General features: G+C 42.1%; 2 protein-coding genes across 2 annotated transcripts in view; one reads left to right on the forward strand and one right to left on the reverse strand.

Annotated features, from left to right (window-relative positions):
- Window positions 1-10976: 10976 nt before the first annotated feature.
- Window positions 10977-12509, reverse strand: LOC308439832 (sperm motility kinase Y-like; the record flags this gene model as incomplete). The annotated part of the gene is made up of 1 exon (XM_080941745.1): window positions 10977-12509. One exon carries the CDS (start codon window positions 12507-12509, stop codon window positions 10977-10979), a length of 1533 nt encoding a protein of 510 aa, XP_080797871.1.
- A 6017-nt stretch (window positions 12510-18526) lies between these two features.
- Window positions 18527-20011, forward strand: part of LOC308439833 (NACHT, LRR and PYD domains-containing protein 5-like) — a gene marked incomplete at both ends in the record, with an annotated part of 129922 nt that continues 128437 nt past the window's right edge. Inside the window, one exon of the mRNA XM_080941746.1 lies at window positions 18527-18618. Coding sequence (XP_080797872.1) covers window positions 18527-18618 — 92 coding nt within the window. The remainder of the gene's footprint in view (window positions 18619-20011) is intronic.

Below are 20011 nucleotides of genomic sequence, written 5' to 3' on the forward strand. Positions count from 1 at the left end.
TTTTGGTAAGATGGTCATTTTTAAAATGTTGATCCTTCTAATCAATGAGCATGGGAGTTCTTCCCATTTTTCTGAGATCTTTCTCAATTTCTTTTTATAAAGGTTTGGAGTTGTTGTCATACAGGTCATTCCCTTGCTTAGTTAGAGTCACACCAAAGTATTTCATAGTTTTTGTGGCTATTGTGAAGGTATCTTTTCCCTAATTTCTTTCTTTACATGTATGTTTTTTGAATATAGGAAGTCTACTGATTTGTTTGAGTTAATTATATACACAGCCACTTCGCAGAACTTGTTTATCAGCTGTAGAAGTTCTCTGGTTGAATTTGTGGGGTCCTTAAATACAGTATCATGTCATCTGCAAATAGTGATGTTTTAATTGCTTCCTTTCCAATTTGTATCCGTTTGATTACCTTTTGCTGTCTTATTGCTCCAGCCAGGACTTTCAGTACTATTTTGAATAGGTAGGGGGAGAGTGGGCAGCTTTGTCGAGTCCCTAATTTTAGTGGAATTGCTTCAAGTTTTTCACTATTAAGTTTGAATTTGGCTGTTGGTTTGCTGTATATTGCTTTTATGATGTTTAGGTATGAGCCTAGGTTCCTGTTCTTTCAAAGACTTTTAACATGAAGGGGTGTTGAATTTTGTCAAATGCTTTCTCAGCATCTAGTCAGATGACCATGTGGTTTTGTTCAGTTTGTTTATATGGTGGATAACATGGATGGATTTCCGTATATTAAACCATCCCTGCATCCCAGGGTTGAACCCTACTTGATCATGCTGATTGATCATTTTAATGTGTTCTTGGATTTTCTTTGCAAGGATTTTGATGAGTATTTTTGCATCAATTTTCATAAGTGAGATTGGTCTGAAGGTCTCTTTCCTTGTGGGGTCTTTGCGTGGTTCAGGAATGAGGGTTATTGTAGCCTCAAAAAATAATATAAGTCGTATTCTGATTCTATCTTGTGGATAGTTTAGAGAGTATTGGTATTATGTCATCAATAAATGTCTGTTAAAATTCTACACTGAACCCATCTGGCCCTGGGCTTTTTTTGGTTGGGAGTCTTTTGATGACTGCTTCTATTTCTTTAGGTGTTATGGGATTATTAAGATGGTTTACCTCATCCTGGTTTAACTTTAGTATCTTGTATCTGTCTTGGAATGTATTTATTTCCTCCAGATTTTCCAGCTTTGTTGAGTATAGGCTTTTGTAGTAGGATCTGATGATTTCTTGAATTTCCTCAGTTTCAGTCGTTATTTTTTCACTTTCCTTTCTGATTTTGTTAATTTGGATACTCTCTCTTTGCCCTCTAGTTAGTCTGGCTAAGGGTTTATCAATCTTGTTAATTTTCTCAAAGAACCAGCTCTTCGTTTTGTTGACTCTTTGGATGGTTCTTTTTGTTCCTATTTGGTCTATTTCTGCCCTAAGTTTGATTATTTCTACCAATCTACTCCTCTTGGGTGTATCTGCTTCCTTTTGTTCTAGAGCTTTTAATTGTGCTGTCAGGTTGCTAGTGTATGCTCTCTCCAGTTTCTTTTTGGAAGCACTCAGAGCTATGAGTTTTCCTCTCAGTACTGCTTTCATTGCGTCCCATAGGTTTAGGTTTGTCATGTTTTTATTTTCATTGAGTTGTAGAAAGTAGGTAATGAATGAGTTTCAGGTGAGGAGAGAGGAAGACTAAACTGTGGAAAGGCCTGGCTAATGAGATCATTACAGCCTGGGATGCTGACAGCCTGGGATGCTGACAGCCTGGTGGATGTTAATACAATTTTATTAGTGAGAGAAGTGCTTTGTATAAATTACTTTAAAAATAGTTAATTTATTCTTTACTTTGAGAGACCAATTGATCCAGTTGCATATGTAGCATAAAATAGCAGTGTCTGGCATCAATGTGAGAAGAGGCTTTTGTGCCAGTGAGGGCATGTTGTCCCAATGCAGGGGAATGACAAAGCAATGAGAATGAAGAGAGGGGGTTGACAGAAGGGTGTGCACCTTTGTAAAGGCAACTGGAAAGGAGAGGAGTGATGAGAACTGGTCGGGGTAAATGGATAACATCACAAAAGTAAATAGAGTATCTAGTAAAAATAAAAGAAATGTTGATATAAAACTTTTTTTGTGGTGGCATGTACCCTTAATGCCAGTACTAAAAATGCAGAAGAATGCAGATTTCTATGAGATTGAGTCATTCTGGCCTATGTAGCTGTGAGTATCTATTGTTATCCTTGATTTTACTTTGTTTAGCTTGCTTGCTTGTCTTATCCAGTACTAACCTGGTTTTCTTTTGTTCTGATTGCTTGTTTTTTGATTTTTAACCTTGTCAAAGAATGTACATGAAAATTTCTCTATTATAGTAAAATAATTATGAAATATAAGAATTTTAGTTGCATTTTTTTCAAGCCCATCAACTCTTAGAACCAATGAAGGCGAGGGAACAAATGAATGTTTTGGTTTCAGAACCAGGTTATTGTGGCTCAGGTAAACACAGACCAAAGAGGAAATGTTTTGAGAGTTATAACAATTCAGCTCAAAATGGCTCTACACAGAGTCTTTAGATGCCTTTTACAGAGTATAGTGAGCCAAAAAAGCCACCTGGTGAGGAGAGGCTGATGAAAGACAGAGAAGTCCACTACTCTAGTCACAATAAGGCAAGAAAGTGTCATTTTTTAAGTTACCCTTACAGTACCCGGAGCCATGAGGCACGTTGTACATTGATCTCTTGGCTAGCTACAATTTTCATAGATGCATCATCATAGTCTGAAATTTAAATTTTATTTGTAACACCCTTGACTCTGTGGACATTATAGTTAAAAATGCATTGTTAATGACTCGGAAAAGGTTGTCAAGTTGCCAACTTAATGGAATCAATTTGACACTTAAAGGAGTTACTAACAAAACAGTGAGGGTGGAGAGGTTTGAATAGAGATCTAAAATTCCAAAAGGCTTCACGTATTTACTCTCATGTCCCTACCACAGAAGTCAGCTTGGTCCTGTTTTGGAGAAAGTACTCATCTGGGCTATGGTAGCAGGAGACTTGTAGTAGTGCAGAAATCTGGCTTCTGGTGCATCTTTGCCTCTGGCTTTAACTTGATATTCTGCCAGCAGTGTGATGATGGATATGATGTAGCTCCTGTTTTAAAGGAGTGTTGTCATGTGTAATTTACTCCTTATTTAATGTGAAAGGTTTTTTTTTGATTGTTCCCAAGAGATAAATCACCTAGGGCCTTGGGCAATAGTCCATAGCTCTCCCTTGAGAGGATCTGCAAGGTCATAACAAATACAGAGGCAGATGCTCACAGCCAACCATTGAACTGAGAACCTGCTCCACAATGGAGGAATTAGAGAAAGAAATACAGGAGCTAAAGAGGTTTGCAACCCCCAAAATAACAGTACCAACACTAGAGTTCCCAGGGACTAAACCACTATCCAATGAGTAGAAAAGGACAGATCCATGGCTCCACCTGCACATGTAGCACAGGATGGCCTTGTTGAGCTTCAGTGGAAAGAGAAGTGGTTTGTCTGCCAAAGCTTGATGCCCCAGTGTAGGGAAATGTAAGTCCGAGAGGAATGAGGAGGGAGAATGAGATAAAGGTTTTATGAAGGAACAAACTGGAAACGGAATTGGGGATAAGATTTGAAATGTAAGTTAAATGTACCCAATAAAAATAAAATAAAATAAAAAAATAGAAAGACTGGAGACAGGGTGAATTTCTGCTCCTCTGTTTCTCTAGGTCCAGATAGGCCATGACTATAGCCACGAGGAAGTAGCCAGTACAGGATCTGTGTAAAGATTCATGTGTTAACTTAGGACTGTCACCATCAATTTATCCTCACTGAATGTCAGTCACTGACCAAAGGGTAACTAAGGCAGAGCTTGGGTCTCTAACATGTTTCCTTATGTGCAGAGATCTGCTATGTGCACAATGCAACACATTTCAGATTATGGCTGTCTTCCAGTTCTTCTCTCAGTGTATGGCAGAAGTGTGACCTCCACATCAGCAGGAAAACAAACAGCATTCAAAGGTTGGTCTGCGAACAGATTGGTACATGTTCCTGATCCTTGACTAGGTGACAGGAGCTTACATAACCAACAACTAGCCCTAATGTGCTCTAAACCAGACAGAGCATAAAGCTAAACGAGTAAGCCTGTCAGGTGTCTTCCTGCATGGATGTGAAAAGTCATGGCAGTTCACAAAGCCCTCTGGCTAGAGCTGGGCCACCTGGGGGCTCCATACTTCCAATCTGTGCCTTCCCTGTCCCTGGAGCTACATCACAGGAATCGAAGATTGAGGTCTTCAGAAAAGCAGTCATTCTGGGAATTTGAGAGAGGGGAACAGATTTCAGAGAGGAGTCACAGATGCTGGTTTTGGGGGACATTTGCTTTAATGGCAAAATAGCTCTGATTTAAAATCCTGGTCCAGAGAGTGGAGAAGTGTGTTTTGAAAGTAATACAACCTGTGTCTCCTATGTAGACAAGGGAGGTGTGGGACAATGTGACATGAGAATTTCCCCCTCCTGATGCCTGTAGGAGTGAGGATGAATGTGGCAGTTGGTAGATGTTGATTAACAACTAGTTAGTAAGTGATGAGCAGCCAGATTATGGAAAGATGACAAATGACAGGCCCGTTGTTCTGTAGTTTACACATTTCAGTTATTACACAGCTAATAAGCTGTTCATTAAGTGTATCTGATATGATCTCAATAATCAAAACAGTTTCAACAGGCAGTCAAAATATAACAAGAACAGTTAGACAGTTGGAGCTCCTTCTGTGGGGACTTCTGCATCAGTGTGTCCTCACGCTAGAACCCTCACACCTACAGGGCTGGTGCTCAACAGCCTGAGGGGAGGGAGGAGGGGGAGGTAGATTGTATGTATGCTGCTCTACATCCCTCCACACCTCCATGTGCAGTGGGCTGTCACCTTGTAAACCAGCATGCCCAGGACCTAGAAGTCAAATTCTAGGCTCAGTGTCTTTAACACTGGACTCATCTTCTCTCTTCTCATCCCCTCCCCCTAACATTACATGGAGTTCCTAAAGGCTCGGCTTTTCAGAGTGGTCATGTGCCTCCAGTGGCCCCCAGGTTGGGTCCTCTTGTAAAAGATAGAGGTTTTACTATTGAGCATCTGGCCCCTCTGCCCACTGACATTCACAGCCTACTCAAGGAGGGCCCTTTTACTCTGTCTTAGTGCCCAAGACCATGGCACGCACCCTGCTACAGGCCGGGTGTTGGAAACCCAGAGACCTGGATGATAATGGTCTCAACCTCAGAGAATACCATTGCAACAAAATGCAGTCAGCAGCCCTTGGGTATTGTGTATTTCTGCATTCTGGTTTCTGTGTAAAGGTCTGAATCTTTGGCCTACCCTATCCTGAGCATCTGTTGACTACAGGAATAGATCCATGTGGTGGAGCTGTGCAGAGATTAGCAGGAAGGAGAATCTGTAGTTCTGCAGGTGTAGACACTAAGTGTAGCTCAGGACAGAGACTTGGAGGCTAGGCAAAGAGTGTAGGTGGAGAACACATGGAGGGTGAGGAAGTGAGGAGCAAAAAGAGCCAATAGCCCACAGCCTTCTTCCTGGTGGCCAGATTCAGCATCACTATGCTGCTTGTGGCTTTCAGTAGACAAAACTTGCCAGGGACTTGGTGACATAATTGAGAAAGTCACCCGTTGATGGCACCAAAGACCCACAGATTAGTGTTCCATCTTCAACCTTATTTTGAGACTTGGAATCTTCATGAATGGTCTTAAGGTGGTACACATTTAGAATGAAAGAAGTAGCAGGACAGATGCTGGCTGAGGACTTTCTTAGAATAAACAAAGAAAAGATTAAATACCACCAAGCCCCAGCTTGTTATGTGGGCCACCGATAATCTCTTAGATTTTGAAACTGATATGTAAGATATGGAGACTTTATTGTGTGTGTGTGTGTGTGTGTGTGTGTGTGTGTGTGTGTGTGTGTGTGTGTGTGTGTGTGTGTCATGATCCTGTGTGTCCCCAATACCCTATGTTCTGGCTTAGGGGGACTGACACATTGACCTAATATCATGATGGATACAGGTAGTTATCCAGTCCAGAATGGAGTGAGGGTTGTCATGTTGGTGGAAGCTTGCTACCCTAAGTGAGCCATAACACATTCAGCTGGTGATCATCTCTCACATCCCTGAGCTAAGGACACACCCATCACAGGTGCTGGGATGGATCCCATCAGCCCTGAGCCCCAAGTGCCACTGATCTCCACAGTGTTGCTTGTATTGAATTAAAAGTGAGAAGATGCATGTGACACATGACACTCAGCATGTTTTCAAGACTTCAACAATGTCAGCATACAATAGGAGGCCCGAAGCTTCATTTCCATTGGTGCTGCAATGGGGTTCCTGTCTGTATTGTGCCTCATGGCCTTTGGGCAGCCACCTGTATGAGGCTCCACGTCAGAGACATTCATAAAGCTAAGGCACTCCTATCAGAAATGGAATGTGGAGCAGGGTTTTGGCTTCAAATAACCAAGTACAGAAGTCAAACATTCTTTGTAATCACAATTCTCTTATGGCATGTCATACAAATACCCATGAGTGCCTGCACACCCCATCCAGTGGTTCTCATTTCCTAGTGAGCACCAGGGCCTAACAGCAGGCTTTTGGGCACTAGTTACAATGAGAGGCAAGAACTGACTTATACAATGCTGGACAAAGGCTGTTGGTGCTGAAATGCTATAAAGCAAATGTCAAGCCTGGCTGGCACAGTAAGATATGCTGTATAGTTCCTTCCTACACCAGAGCATCCTGCAGGATTGCATGTTCCCCAGGCCATAACAGGAAGAGCTATTCTCCTATGGAAAGAAGGAGCTAACTCATTGAGCAACCAGTAGCTTCCACCAGTGTTTGGTCTCAGGTCTTGCTGGGTGAGCAGACAAACATTGTCCAGGCAGAAGACATGCTGGTCATCTCTGTGGTCGTTCTCTGCCTCCCCAACCTGCAGAGAAACACAGAAGTTTGGAGGTAGTTGTCAACCTGTCTTTAATGCTTTTTGTGCTCTTACAGTCCCAGAACTTTCACCTCTACCCAGACCATTCCAATTTTGACATAGGAGATCTGCCATGGCCCTGATGAGCCATCCTGTTGGTATGCTCTGTCTTAGCTCTCAATCTCCTCTTCCTGCAAGGTTGCCTAATGGTTTTTCTTCCAACCATCCCAGCATGAATCAGTAGTTTCTCTCCCTACCTTAGGCTGTCTGATAATCATGATATTTTAGTTCTTTTCCTGGCTGGGCTGTGGACTTCTAGCGGATGAGATTTATTTTACTTCTTGGAAGCCTCCTGTCCATGGCAAAGGAACTCTTTGTGCCCCCAGCGTCGTGAGGGATTCCAGGCAGTCCAGAAACTTTACCCATTTTTGTCTTTGGCACTTTTGTCTTTGAATGTGGTCCCTACACACAAAGTTGGAAACACCTGAGAGTTTAATGACATCCACCTTTCATATCAGGAAACTTGGCTACAGACCATGTGGTTCCCTTCAGCTGAGAGGAGCCTCCAAATTGATGTGGAAACTAAGGCTTTTCAGCCATGAGGGACTTTATTATTCACACTGAGAACCCTACACATCAGGTAGGAGACTCCACACAGGGAATGTTTTTTGATAAATTCTTCAGAGAAGTACCTTTAGATGAGAACATTAAGGGTAGGCATTTTCTCCTCTATTAAATGAGGTGAGTGAACTATGGTCCTGGACTAGTCTGTGACAGCCTCTAATGCTCTGTCCTCCCAATTTCTAAATGATCTCAGTGAGTCCAGCATCATTCTTACTGGTCAATCAGCCTTCAGGTTTGGTATGAGGATGTTCAGGAACATATTCCATACTGTCCTCTGTATAGGTTTCACAGGGCCACTTTGGTGCCTTTAGTGGTGGGAACTCAAGTTTCTTAGGTGTCCAGGGGCTCTAGTAGCAGCCCTTTAGAACAAGATAGAGGAAAAGAAAGGTGGAAATAATGTACTGCAGTTCTGCACGATTACCACTGGAGGGCTCTACACTGCTCAGAACCTGTTGTGCCTCTTAGTGACCATTGAATATACCAGAGAATTACTGCTGAACCCAGTGTTCCCCAGACCTGGCTGTACCTTCAGGGCTACCTGTAGAGGATTATAAGGGGACTTAAGGACCCAATTTGGAAAACTTAGGTGGGCAGCGTGTAGGAGCCACAAGGATTCAATTGAGAACTTACCTGGGATGAGACCCATGGCCCAGCATCCTGATAAGCGTGACCCACAATCCTGTGCAGGTTCCTGGGTGGCTGCTGAAAAGAGGTGGAGGAGAATGTGTAGGATGTGAGAGGCGAGGAATCAGGTAAACAGGAGTACTGTGTAAACTCACTTCTGTGGGCCATCCTGTTCTAGGGTCTTTCCTGCAGTGAATCTGAAATAGGAACCGAAGCCCCCTCCTCATAGGACTGTCTGAGCTGAAGTCATCTTGGGGTCTGAACTGTCAGCATGAAAGACTGGAACTGTCTGTGACATACACCAGAGCACAGTGGCCCAGATAAGCCCATCTCACTAGTGATGCCACCTTATCCCATGATTGGCTCCAGTCAGGGTTAGCAGAGGATTGTAAATGCTGAGCTCTCCCCTACTCCTGCACACCTAGAATGGTGCCTTCTCTGTGCACATCTATACTGAGTGTAAGGTGCAGCCAGAGGTCACACTCGTGTGATTGCACATCTGACTATCTGCTGTACTGTGCACTCCATAGAGTCTGGACTCAACTTCAGTTGCCCAAGGCAGCTGCTTTTTACCTGGACAAGAGTATGAGAATGAGGCCACACACAGTGTTAGGGACACATTGCTTGCCCTTGAGTGTCCTTCAGTGTATCGAGAGTGAGCATTCCAGCCTGCACCCAGGAACTCAGATTAGCCTTGGCCAGGTCAGGCTCTTCAGTCCCTCCTATAGCTCACCTGCACTGTAGTTCCATGTGTCCTGGCTGCTGCAGCTGCTCCTGGAACTACTGGATGTCTTCCCACAGAACCTCACAGGGCCCATCCACAGCCATCTCCCAATCTGTCTGCTGGGAGTGAGGCTAGATGCTCACTGTGTGGGGGCTGCCTTGGCTTTTGGAGCAGAGTGAGAAGCAGTGGAGGTGTTTTCTGCTGGTCTTATTGTCCTCTTTGCCTACAGCATTTCTGCTGGGGGGATCCAGGTCCAGCTCTTGTGATCCCTGATATAAACAAAGACAGTAGATGCTCCAAACACCATGAGTACAGGGAAGCCCATGACTAAGGGGTAACCTAGCAACACAGGATCCTCTGGAAACCAGGGAAGTCAGTATTTAAGGTCTCCACACTCATGCAGTATGAAAGTCATGGAATATTTCATGCCCTGGCAAAGGAGATGAGACCCTGAATCCCATGAAATGGTCCTTCAGACCCATTACATCATCAGCTTTGAGAAGGTGTTCCTCATTAAGAACATGCCATACTGCTTGCCTCTGTCATGTAGCTTTAACTTCCAGGCATGAACTCCCTCAGGAACACTGATGTGTCTTCTCTGAGTGTTAATATTCCATTAAATCATTTCACAGTCAGTTTTCAGCATGGTATCTGGCTGCAAAAGTAGTCATTCAGCCATTCTTAAAGGCGGAGGGAAGTCAGGGCATTAGGTGCCTCTTGTTCTCCTTCTTCTCCTCCTACTTCTTCTCTTCTTCTTCCTCCTCCCCCTTCTTTTTCCTCATCCTCTTCTTCCTCCTCTTCTCTTCCTCCTTCTTTTTCTCTTCTTCTTCCTCCTCCTCCTGCTCCTCCTCTTGTTCCTTCTCCTCCCCCTTTTTCTCTTCTTTCTCCTCTTCCTTATCTTCCTCATCCTTATCTTCCTCTTCCTCTGTTTTTTCCTTCTCATTCTCTTCCTCCTCTTCCTCATTCTCCTCCTTTTCCTGATCCTTCTCCTCCTCCTCCTCCCCTTCTTCTTCCTCCTCCTCCTTCTCTTATTCTTCTTCCTCCTCCTTTTGTTCCTTTTCTTCTCCTTTTCCTTCTCTACTTCATCTTCCTCCTCCTCTTCCTCTTCTTTCTCCTCTTCAACCTCCTTTCCTTCTCCTGTTTCAGCTCCTCCTCCTCCCTCTTCTCATCCTGCTGATGCTGGTGGTGTTAGTGGTGCTGGTACTACTGCTACTGTTTCTCTTGTAGCTTCTATTGTCTTTTCCAGCAACATTTGTCTGAAATCACCTGATGGTTATACTCAGGAATGACAGAATTTCCAGATGACACTGTGAAGGAGACAAGACAATTTATTCTAGGCAAAAGAAATAATGAGGTAGGATTCTTCAAAAAACATGTGTGGCTTTGAGTTCCTTACTATATTTTGACTTTTTTTTTTTTTTTTTTTTACTTTCCAGTTGAGATCTTGGAAAGGAATTATTTAGAAAAGCATTCTATCTAAATCTATGCATTAGTAGGTCTTAGAACAAAAGCATAATATGATGCAAAAAAAAAACCCTATGCATGAATACAGGAGCCTGGACATCATCAAAAAGCTGCAAACTATTCAATGGCAATCCTGGTTATTAGCTTTGGGGCATACTAGAATGTGATACTACATTTGAAACTTTTAAGAATCTGTTCTGCAGCCCTTCTGATTGATAGACACATGTGCTTGGGCCAGTAATGCCTGGAAGAATCCATGAGCCCATGGCCCTCTAGTCCTCATTCTGTGGGAGCTATTAGCCTTAGTGGGAGATGGAGGAAGAGGGTCCGCAAGACAGTTTTATAGAGTGGGTTACAAATTTCTCATCTTGTGTCCCTCTTGGGAAGAGGAGAAATTCAGTAGAGAGAGAATACTTGGGGTGTGGAAGAATAGTAAATTTCTTTGAGAAGATAGAAAGGTAGGAATTGTGGGGATAATGGAAATCAGAGACAGAGGAGGGAATGGCACAGAGCAAAGTAGGAAGGATAAAGCTCAAAGGTACCTGGGCTCTGCCTGCTGCCCATTCTCTCCACTCCCTCTGTAGCTCATTCCTGGGAGGAGACTCTGCTCTGTCCCAGGCGAGGTTCCCTTCGTTTTGGTAAACAGCAGAACAACTTCCTGATGGCCTTTCCTATCTGTTTGGCCCTGGCCTTAAAGCCTCTGGGGCGGCCCCTGCTGGGGATGGGCTTATCCTCTGCTGAGTTAGTGTGGGTGAGATTTTCCTCAGGGTTTTTACTGCCACAGCTCTTGTCACTGAGCCTGCTTTTGGAGTTGATACAAGGAACACTCAGGGCACGTTCCTGGCCTTGGTCCTGTGTGGTTGTCTTTTTGAGTGGCCCGTGGAGAAGATGACCATGCACGGAGGATATTCTGCCCCCTCTTGTACTTGTCTTCTGGCCATAGGCACACAGTTGAGCTTGGGTGGATGAGAAGAGCCGTGTGTTAAGGACTGGCAAGCTTTCGGACCTTTTCAGTCCTAATTTGAAATTAGCATTGTCCTCAAGGGAAGGGAATGGTGCTGTAACAGGATTTACTTGCTGAGCCCGGGTTGGACAGCCATAGCCCTGGAGAGCCTGTGCTTGCAGAAAATAATAGGCTGCCATGGTTTCATTGTATTTGCGATTTATTATGGAGTTGTTAATATCTTGGGCCTGGAAGCCTATACATTTCATCACCTGTAATATTTCTGGCTGTGGACAGAGGGAAGGCAGTTCCACAGATGGTTGTGGGAAGGCTTTCCAGTTCTCTGTCAGCCAGGGGTGTTTCATCACCTCTGTGATGGTTGGCCTGTACCTAGGGTTCGGTGTCAACAACAGGCTGATTAGGTCATCAAGTTCTATTGAAACCCCCCAGGGGGCAGGATAGACACCAGACACCACCTGTCTTTGCAACTCATGGGTATCAATTGAGTCAAATGGCAACCTCCCAACAACCATTAAAAATAAATCCACACCTAGAGTCCATATGTCACTTTTTGCCCCATCATAACGATGGCCAAGGAATATTTCAGGGGAGATAAAGGCATAAGCACCACAGTGCTTGTCGAGCATTTGGCCAGGTTGTATAACTGTACTCAGGCCAAAGTCTATTATTTTCACTTTGCCGTTCTTATCGATCATGATGTTGTCTGGCTTCAGGTCCCTATGGACTATACCATGTTCATGGCAGTAACTCACTGCTGCTACTATCTGTTTAAATATATCACGGGCCTCGTCCTCCTCTATGTGGCCACGCTCTTTGATGTACTGATATAGCTCTTCCCCTTCTGCCAATTCCATGACCAGGTATAATCTTTGTTTTGTTTCGATCACTTGTATGAGGGAAATGATGTTGGGGTGATCTATCTTCCTCATGATATTGGCCTCTGTCATGGCTGGCTGGAACCACTGTAGGTTCTTCACAATAACTTTGATGGCTACGGGGGTGCCTGTTAGCCGGTGGTGGGCCAGGACGACCTTGCCGCAGCTCCCTTTCCCGATGGTCCTCAAGACTTTGTATTGGGAGTGAAAATGTTCCTCCTCAGCGATAATGGGCTCGGGGTTTGGGGCTGGGAACTCCTCCTCACTAGGTGTAGGCATTGTATCACACCTAATGCTCCCTAAAAATAACATAAAAAGAACAGCATCAAAATCATGAAAAAGATGTAGGAAAACAGAAGCTAAAGGTACTACAGTGCTACCTAAAAATATGTGCTTGAAATAAAAGTAAGTGAAAGCTAGAAAAATACAACAAAATGATGAAAAACATATGGCAGAAAAAGAAAGTTAAAAATCTTAACTAAAACCCTACTAAATATACAAACCAAAGTAGAAATTCACGACCATATAAATACTAAATATAGATGATGTATCTAAAACTATAGTTGCAAACTGTGTGATTGGGAGGGCCACAGCTGCTCAGTTCTGTGTGTGGTTGGATGCTGACTGAAGAAAAAGCCATATGAAAGAAATGAGAGGGGAAAGAATTAGCATAAGACAAAACAAACAGAAAATTCTACCCCTTTAGGAAAAATGCTATTTACTTGTCATCCCCAGAGCAAAATATTGAAAATTAAAATTAAACAACCATAAACAGTACTATACTTAAATATCATGACTATTAAACAGTACACCACGGACAAAAAGACAAAGTGTCACAAAGAGCAAACGTGTATAAATATATATGATAACTTACAGTCAATAAATGTAGAAAGCAGGACAATGTCAAAGAGGAACCAAAATACATTGGAAATGGAGATAGACCGAAACAGCCCAATATGCAAAAGCAAATCATCAAAACAATAAAATACTACCGGAGAAAATAAAAATAAGCACAACAAAAAGACCAAATAAAGCTTAAGGTAAAACAGCACCAACAAGAAAACGAGCAACCAGTGGCCTGGAAAACATATAGTTCTTTTTCTTGATCTCATGGCAAAATCAATCAAAGAATTAATAGCCAGCCATCAAACAGGCCTTTAATCTGAGATTATGGGGTTGGTGTATTACTTTTCTGGAAGCCACTGGAGGCCAGCTGCAGGCCAATGTGAGAACCTGTCTTGAAATAAGGATGATGCCTACCTTAGGAAGAGCAGCCAGGAGTTTCTGGATCCTAAGATCACTTGCACTGAGGTGCCGCTGATACAGATAAATAGGGCAAAGGGGATGGGCCAGCGCCTTTAGGCACCCAGGCACACACACACACAAAGGCAAGTACACACACACACACAAGCACACACACACACACACACACACACACACACACTTACACACAAAGGCAAGCACACACCCACACAAGCACACACTCACACACACAAACTCTTACACACACCCAGATTCACACTACACACAATTACATAGGAACTGGCACACACAAACAAATCTTCAAACACACACTGCACTCACACACAGGAACAGGTATACACACACACACTAACAAACACACACACAGAAACTGGAATACACACACTCACACTCAAGAAAATCTGTAAACACACACACTTCTACACACAATGATTCATACACATTTACACAGCACAAGTAGAAAGCAATAAGACCACAAACAGCTCAATAGATACAACAAAACCGCAGAGAGCACCACTCCTCACCACCTCTCAACGCACTCAAAGAAATCCAGGCCTGGCCACAGCTTAACACCTGTAGGCTGGGCCGCCTCATAATCCCTCCTCATGAGGTCACAATGGACCTGTTCTGACATCACTGGGAAGGACTCCAAGGCTCTGGCTCTGCTAGGCTATGGAGACTAACATTAGGCTTGTACAGATCAAAGCCTGTGGGATGTTTTGCTGTACTCAGTTCTTCAGTTTGAGTGTTTGCTGTGCCCCCTGATTTAAAGTCCTCATGTCTACACTCAGTGTGACAGCATTCCTCTGAATTCTCACTCATTGGCCTCAAATTGATGCTACCACTTAACTTTAAGACAAAGCTGTGTTTCTAAGCTGACACATCAAGGAAGACACTGTTCTTATAATTCCTCAGAATGGCTCTAGGTTCTCATGAAACCCCTGAGACAGGGCTGCAGGAATGTGCAGAGCACTTGTCTCCCAAGGGTGAGGCTTGAATTTGAAGCCCCAGAATCTATATCCAAGTTGGATGCAGCAGCAAAGTCCATCAGCTCAGACTTCCTAAGGTGGAGGTTGAATGTGAGGTGAAATTTCATGGTTTCATCGATTTGCATTTCCCTGATGACTAGGGAGGTTGAGCATTTCTTTAGGTGCTTCTCTGCCATTCCTTATTCCTCAGTTGAGAATTCTTTGTTTAGCTCTGTACCCCATTTTAAAAATAGGATTATTTAATTCTCTAGAGTTTAACATCTTGAGTTCTTTGTATATATTGGATACTAGCCCTTAGTAAAGTTCTTTTCCCAATCTGTTGGTTGTTGTTTTGTCCTTTTGACAATGCCCTTTGCTTTAACAGAATTTTGGAATTTCATGAGGTCCCATTTGTTCATTCTTGATCTTAGAGCATTTCAGGAAAATTTCCCCTGTGCCTATATGTTCTAAGTTCTTCCTGGCTTTCTCTTCTGATTGTTTCATTGTAACTGGTTTTATATGGAGATCTTTGATCCACTTGCACTTGAGCTTTGTACAAGGAGATAAGAATGGATCTAATTGCATTCTTCTGCATGCTGACTGCCAGTTGAACCAGCACCATTTTTTTTTTTTTTTTTTGAAAATGGTATCTTTATTCCACTGGCTGGTTTTAGCTCCTTTGTCAAAGATGAAGTAACCATAGGTGTGTGGGTTCATGGATTTTTTTTCTCCATCTTCAGTTCTATTTCATAGATCTACCTTTCTATCTCTGAACCAATACCGTACAGTTTTTCATTTTTTTTGACTATTTCTTTGTAATACAGCTTGAGGTCAGGGGTCAGGATTCCCCTTAACGTTCTTTTATGTTGAGAATAGTTTTTGGTATTCTAGGTATTTTGTTATTTCAAATAAATTTGCAAATTGTTCTTTCTAACTCAATGAAGAATTGAGTTGGAATTTTGATGGGGTTTGCATTGAATCTGTACATTGCTTTTTGTAAGATCGCCATTTTTACAATGTTGTTCCTTCCATTCATAAGCATGGAAGATATTACCATCTTCTGAGGTCTTCAATTTCTTTCTTCAGAGACTTGAAGTTCTTGTTTTAGAGATCCTTCACTTGCTTGGTTGGGGTCACCCCAAGACGTGTTATATTATTAGCATCAATTTAAAAAGTGATGTTACTCTAGTTTATTTGTCAGTCCATTTATTCTTTGCGTGAAAGACAACTACTTATTTTATTAGTTAATTTTTGTATTCATCCACTTTTCTGAAGGGGTTTTTCAAATGTAGGTGTTCTCAGGTAGAATTTTTTTTTGGGGTCAATTTGGTATACCATCATATCAAGCTCAGATAGTGATATCTTTACTTCCCCCTTCCTAATTTGAATCCCTTTGATCTGCTTATGTTGTCTAATTTCTGTGTCTAGAATTTCCAGTACTATATTGAATAGGCAGGGTGAGAGTGAGCAGCCTTTTCCTGTCCGTGATTTTAGTGAGATTCCTTCAAGCTTCTCTTTATTTAGCGTGTGTGTGTGTTCACAGTTACAGATTTAGTCATTTTACATTCCACTGCTCTTGTAACACTGAGTTACATTAATCAGTGCTGGTCTGACTTTTAGTATTAGATTAGACAAGGTTTATGGAAATACCTTATTTTTAAACAACCTCCATAGTTAAACTAGCTTAGTTGGAGTTGCCTGTTTACTGAAATTGAAATCACTGGCTTTGTTATTTTCTTTCTCCCTTTTTAGTGTGGGTAGGTACCACTAGGCATATAAACACATCTGTGTACATAGGTTTCTACAGAGGCCTGAGATTGACAGGAATTATGCTAAATTACTCAACCTCACTCATTGAATGAGGGTCTCTGGATGACTATGCTGGCTGCCTTGTCTTCCTAGTGTTTATGTCATATCTGGTTAAGCACTGAGCCATCTCTTGTTCCCTTATTCATTTCTGAAACTCAACGTCAAGGAAATAGTTGGTCCCTTTTGTACATGAAATTATTTGTTGGATTATTACTTTTTTAATGTTTTTTAAGTTGTAATCATAACTCTTTGTCCCAGGTTGTTTTTAGGCCTATGCCACTGTCTCTGCTTTTTTGTTTTAACTTATTTCTAGTTGTCTGAGCTCAGATTGGATGTTAAAGGTGTGGTCAGACCACAACTTAGCTGTAGTTTTCTAGGCCACAGTACATAAATTGACTCAATAATGCACAACAATGAACAAGTCCCACTGAATCCTTACAATCCTAATTAAAGTTTACTTAGACTACTTACTTGTATTTTGATGCATAATCTTTTGTCTTATCATTTTGTGGAGCCAACATGCAGACTTAACTAGAAATTCTGGATCACCTGAAAACCTGAGATTTATAGAGTGTCAGCTCTTTTTTTCCAAGGAAATGATGTGTCTGACAAAGTGAAAGCTTCTGGTAACTTGACTGAGCTTGAGAATGAACTGAACAACAATGGAGGAGAAAGAGGAAACCTGTACTCAGGCATGTCTGCCATTGGCAGTGGATTTGTGTGTGTGTGTGTGTGTGTGTGTGTGTGTGTGTGTGTGTATGTGTGTGTGTATGTGTGTGTGTGTGTGTGTGTGTATGTGTGTGTGTGTGTGTGTGTGTGTGTATGTGTGTGTGTGTGTGTGTGTGTGTTTCTGTGTGTGTGTGTGTGTTTGTTTGTGTAGGTGCCTGAAGAGGAAGGAACAATTCTATGTCTAAGGGACATTTAATTTTTGTTTCTGAATGGTTACAAATTAGAGACATTCCATTTTAAGAAAATTTGTTTTACTTTACCAAGAAATATCCTGTCAAGTCCTTAGTGATCTGACTCATGTGAAGTTACCCCTTTTTGTTAGCCTTTTTGGGGGAGTCTTGGATCCATAGGGTAAAATGAAGGGCTGTAAAGATGGCAGGGTGGTTCCTCTATGCCATCTTCTCCCATTGTCATTCCAAGGCTAATAGGCCAAGAAATTATCTTTCCCTTCTTTTTCTGAACTCCATTTGGCTACCAGACAGTGACAGCTGAGCAGTTCAAAGCAGTACTGAGTCATAGTGGACCCTGTCTGCAGGAGACAGGGCTCTCAGCACAGGCCAAATGCTGCCTTTTCATTCTATCATATTTGCATGAGGTGGTTAGATGGCATTTCTCATGTAATGTGCACAACACATCATTCTTGACAAATAAATGTGAGCCTCCTGATCAATTCTAAATGCTTGACATTGAATATCAAATTAATAAATCAAATTTGAAAATTCTCATGAAGGTTCTGAGGATTTAATCCTAGGTATTTTATTTTTATAAAAAGCAAATTATCATTAGAATAATCACTGGTGGAAATTAAAGATGACAGTTTGCTAGAAATTTACCTAGTATTTCAGAGGCTCCAATGGTCTGGAGCTCTCTAATTACACAGCATTCATGTAGGTATGAGCAAAGACATCTGAGAAAATTGAGGACTTATGGGTGGCAGACAATCATAGCTGTCTCAGAAACTGTAAGTTTAGTAAAGAGAGTTTAGATACACTGTCAGAAAAGAAAGGAATGCTTTCCTGTGCCTACTGTAACTTAAATCCTATAAGATCACTTCTGGCAGTGGAGTCTGCATCTCTTTCCCAGAATAGTAGAGTTATTTAATTTTAATTCCTGAATTTTGTACTGCTCTTCCTCAGCTGAGTTGTGCGAGACAGACCTCAGTTTACTTATTTATTGTGAAAGCTGACTTTATGATTTCAAGCACATTTTCTTTTTGAGAATCCCCTAATTTGGGTCCAGATGATCTTTCTGTATATGTTTGTGCATCAGGAAAATATGCACACTTCCTAATAAACAGAGTCATTCCCAACCCCAGTAACACATTTTAATATGAGCTATATGCTAAATTGTTGAGATGCAAGCATAAATATTTTTATGTTTATCCAGTTTCCTAAGTGAAAGTGAGTCTTTGCCGTTTCTTTTGTAAGAGAATAGAAGGGCCCTGAGAGTTGAAGGATGTGCACACTTGTCTTGCCTAGGAAGTACATTCTCCTTGTGTGTGGAGCACACTGGCAGCCTTTGGGCGACATGATCATACCTCCCAAAGAAGAGCAGGTTCCTGCTGTGGCTAGTACAGTGTCCAGAGACACTGGAGGTCCTGTGATAATGGAGGTGCTTAGGTAGTAAAGGTCTTTCAAGAGTGAAGGACCTGTGACAGGGGTGGTCCTAAAGCAGTAGAGGTTCTGCAACATAGGAGATGCTTTAACAATGACGATGATGGGACAGTGGAGGTCCTGCAACTATTGAGGTGCTGAGACATTGGAGGTCCTTAGACAGTGGACATACACAGTAGGAATCTGGCAAAATCTAGTTTCTGAGACAGTTGATTTTCTGCAGCTGTGAAGGTAGTGTAAGTATGGAAGTCTTTCTGACTTTTGAGGATCTAAAACAGTGAAGGACCAGCAACTGTGGACCACCAGTGCTATTTGAGATCCTGGAATTTAAAGTTCCAGATACAGGGGAGGTCTTGTGACTCTGGAGGTCCTAAGACACAGGAAGTGCTGAGATACTCAATGTCCTCTGACAGAGGAGGTCCTTATGAAAGTTAATTACTGTGACAGTGGAAGTCCAGCAACAATAGTCAAACTGTGACTAGAGATCATGAAAATTGGAGAATCTGAGACAGGGAAGTTGCTGCAACACAGGAGGTTCTACAACAGTGGAGGTCCTGTGTCAGTGTAAGAGAATGAACAGTAGCCTTCTTCAACAGGAGATGTCCTGCTAAAAGGTCCTCACACTGCTTGTAAAGAAGAAGCAATGGTGCCATCAGAAATGAAGGGGCAGGCATAATGTTGATGGTCGACCTCCCTTTCATCATCTCACTTTTGCAAGTAACTGAGTCTGAGACAAGATTATGCCTTGTTACAGAGCTGGTAGGAGTCAACAGTTATACAAATACATCTGAAAGTGTGCATAACTTGTGGAGAACAAACACAGAGAGATATTTAGGAAAATAATAGCAAATAATCAGCTGCTGTCATGGGAACAGAATAGTTTACTGAAACTTGAAAGCAGATAATATGGGTTGGACAAGAGGGTAAAAGTACAAGTCATAGACTTTGACCTTTGAACTCAAATGAAACTTGATCAAATGAGGAACCAGCACTGTGGTGCTTACTTTTTAGGTGCCCTTGTATTCTACCTAGACAAATTTTATGATAGTTCAGAGAATGACTTAGAAATAGTCTGATATTTCATGGTAGTCGGAAAGGTCTCATTTCATTCTACAGTCATACAAAACTGAGAAGACAGGTTTTGGCAGGTTTGTATCCTGCTCTTGAGGGGTGTCAGAAGAGTTAGAACACCTGATTACCCATTAGAAGTCAACCACATATATACAGTGACAGTCACAGTTTTGATAATGAAACCGAAGTTCAAGGAAGACAGGATGGTGTTCCAAAATCCCTATGAGGAACTGATACTGCTCATGCTAAACTCTGGAATTGTGTAAGGAATGTAATGTATTGAGTTTCAAGAGCAGAATATGAAAGATTCTATACATAAAAGAAAATA

The sequence above is a fragment of the Micromys minutus genome (genome assembly GCF_963924665.1).
Source record: "Micromys minutus genome assembly, chromosome: 30".
NCBI classification, from domain to species: Eukaryota; Metazoa; Chordata; class Mammalia; order Rodentia; family Muridae; genus Micromys; species Micromys minutus.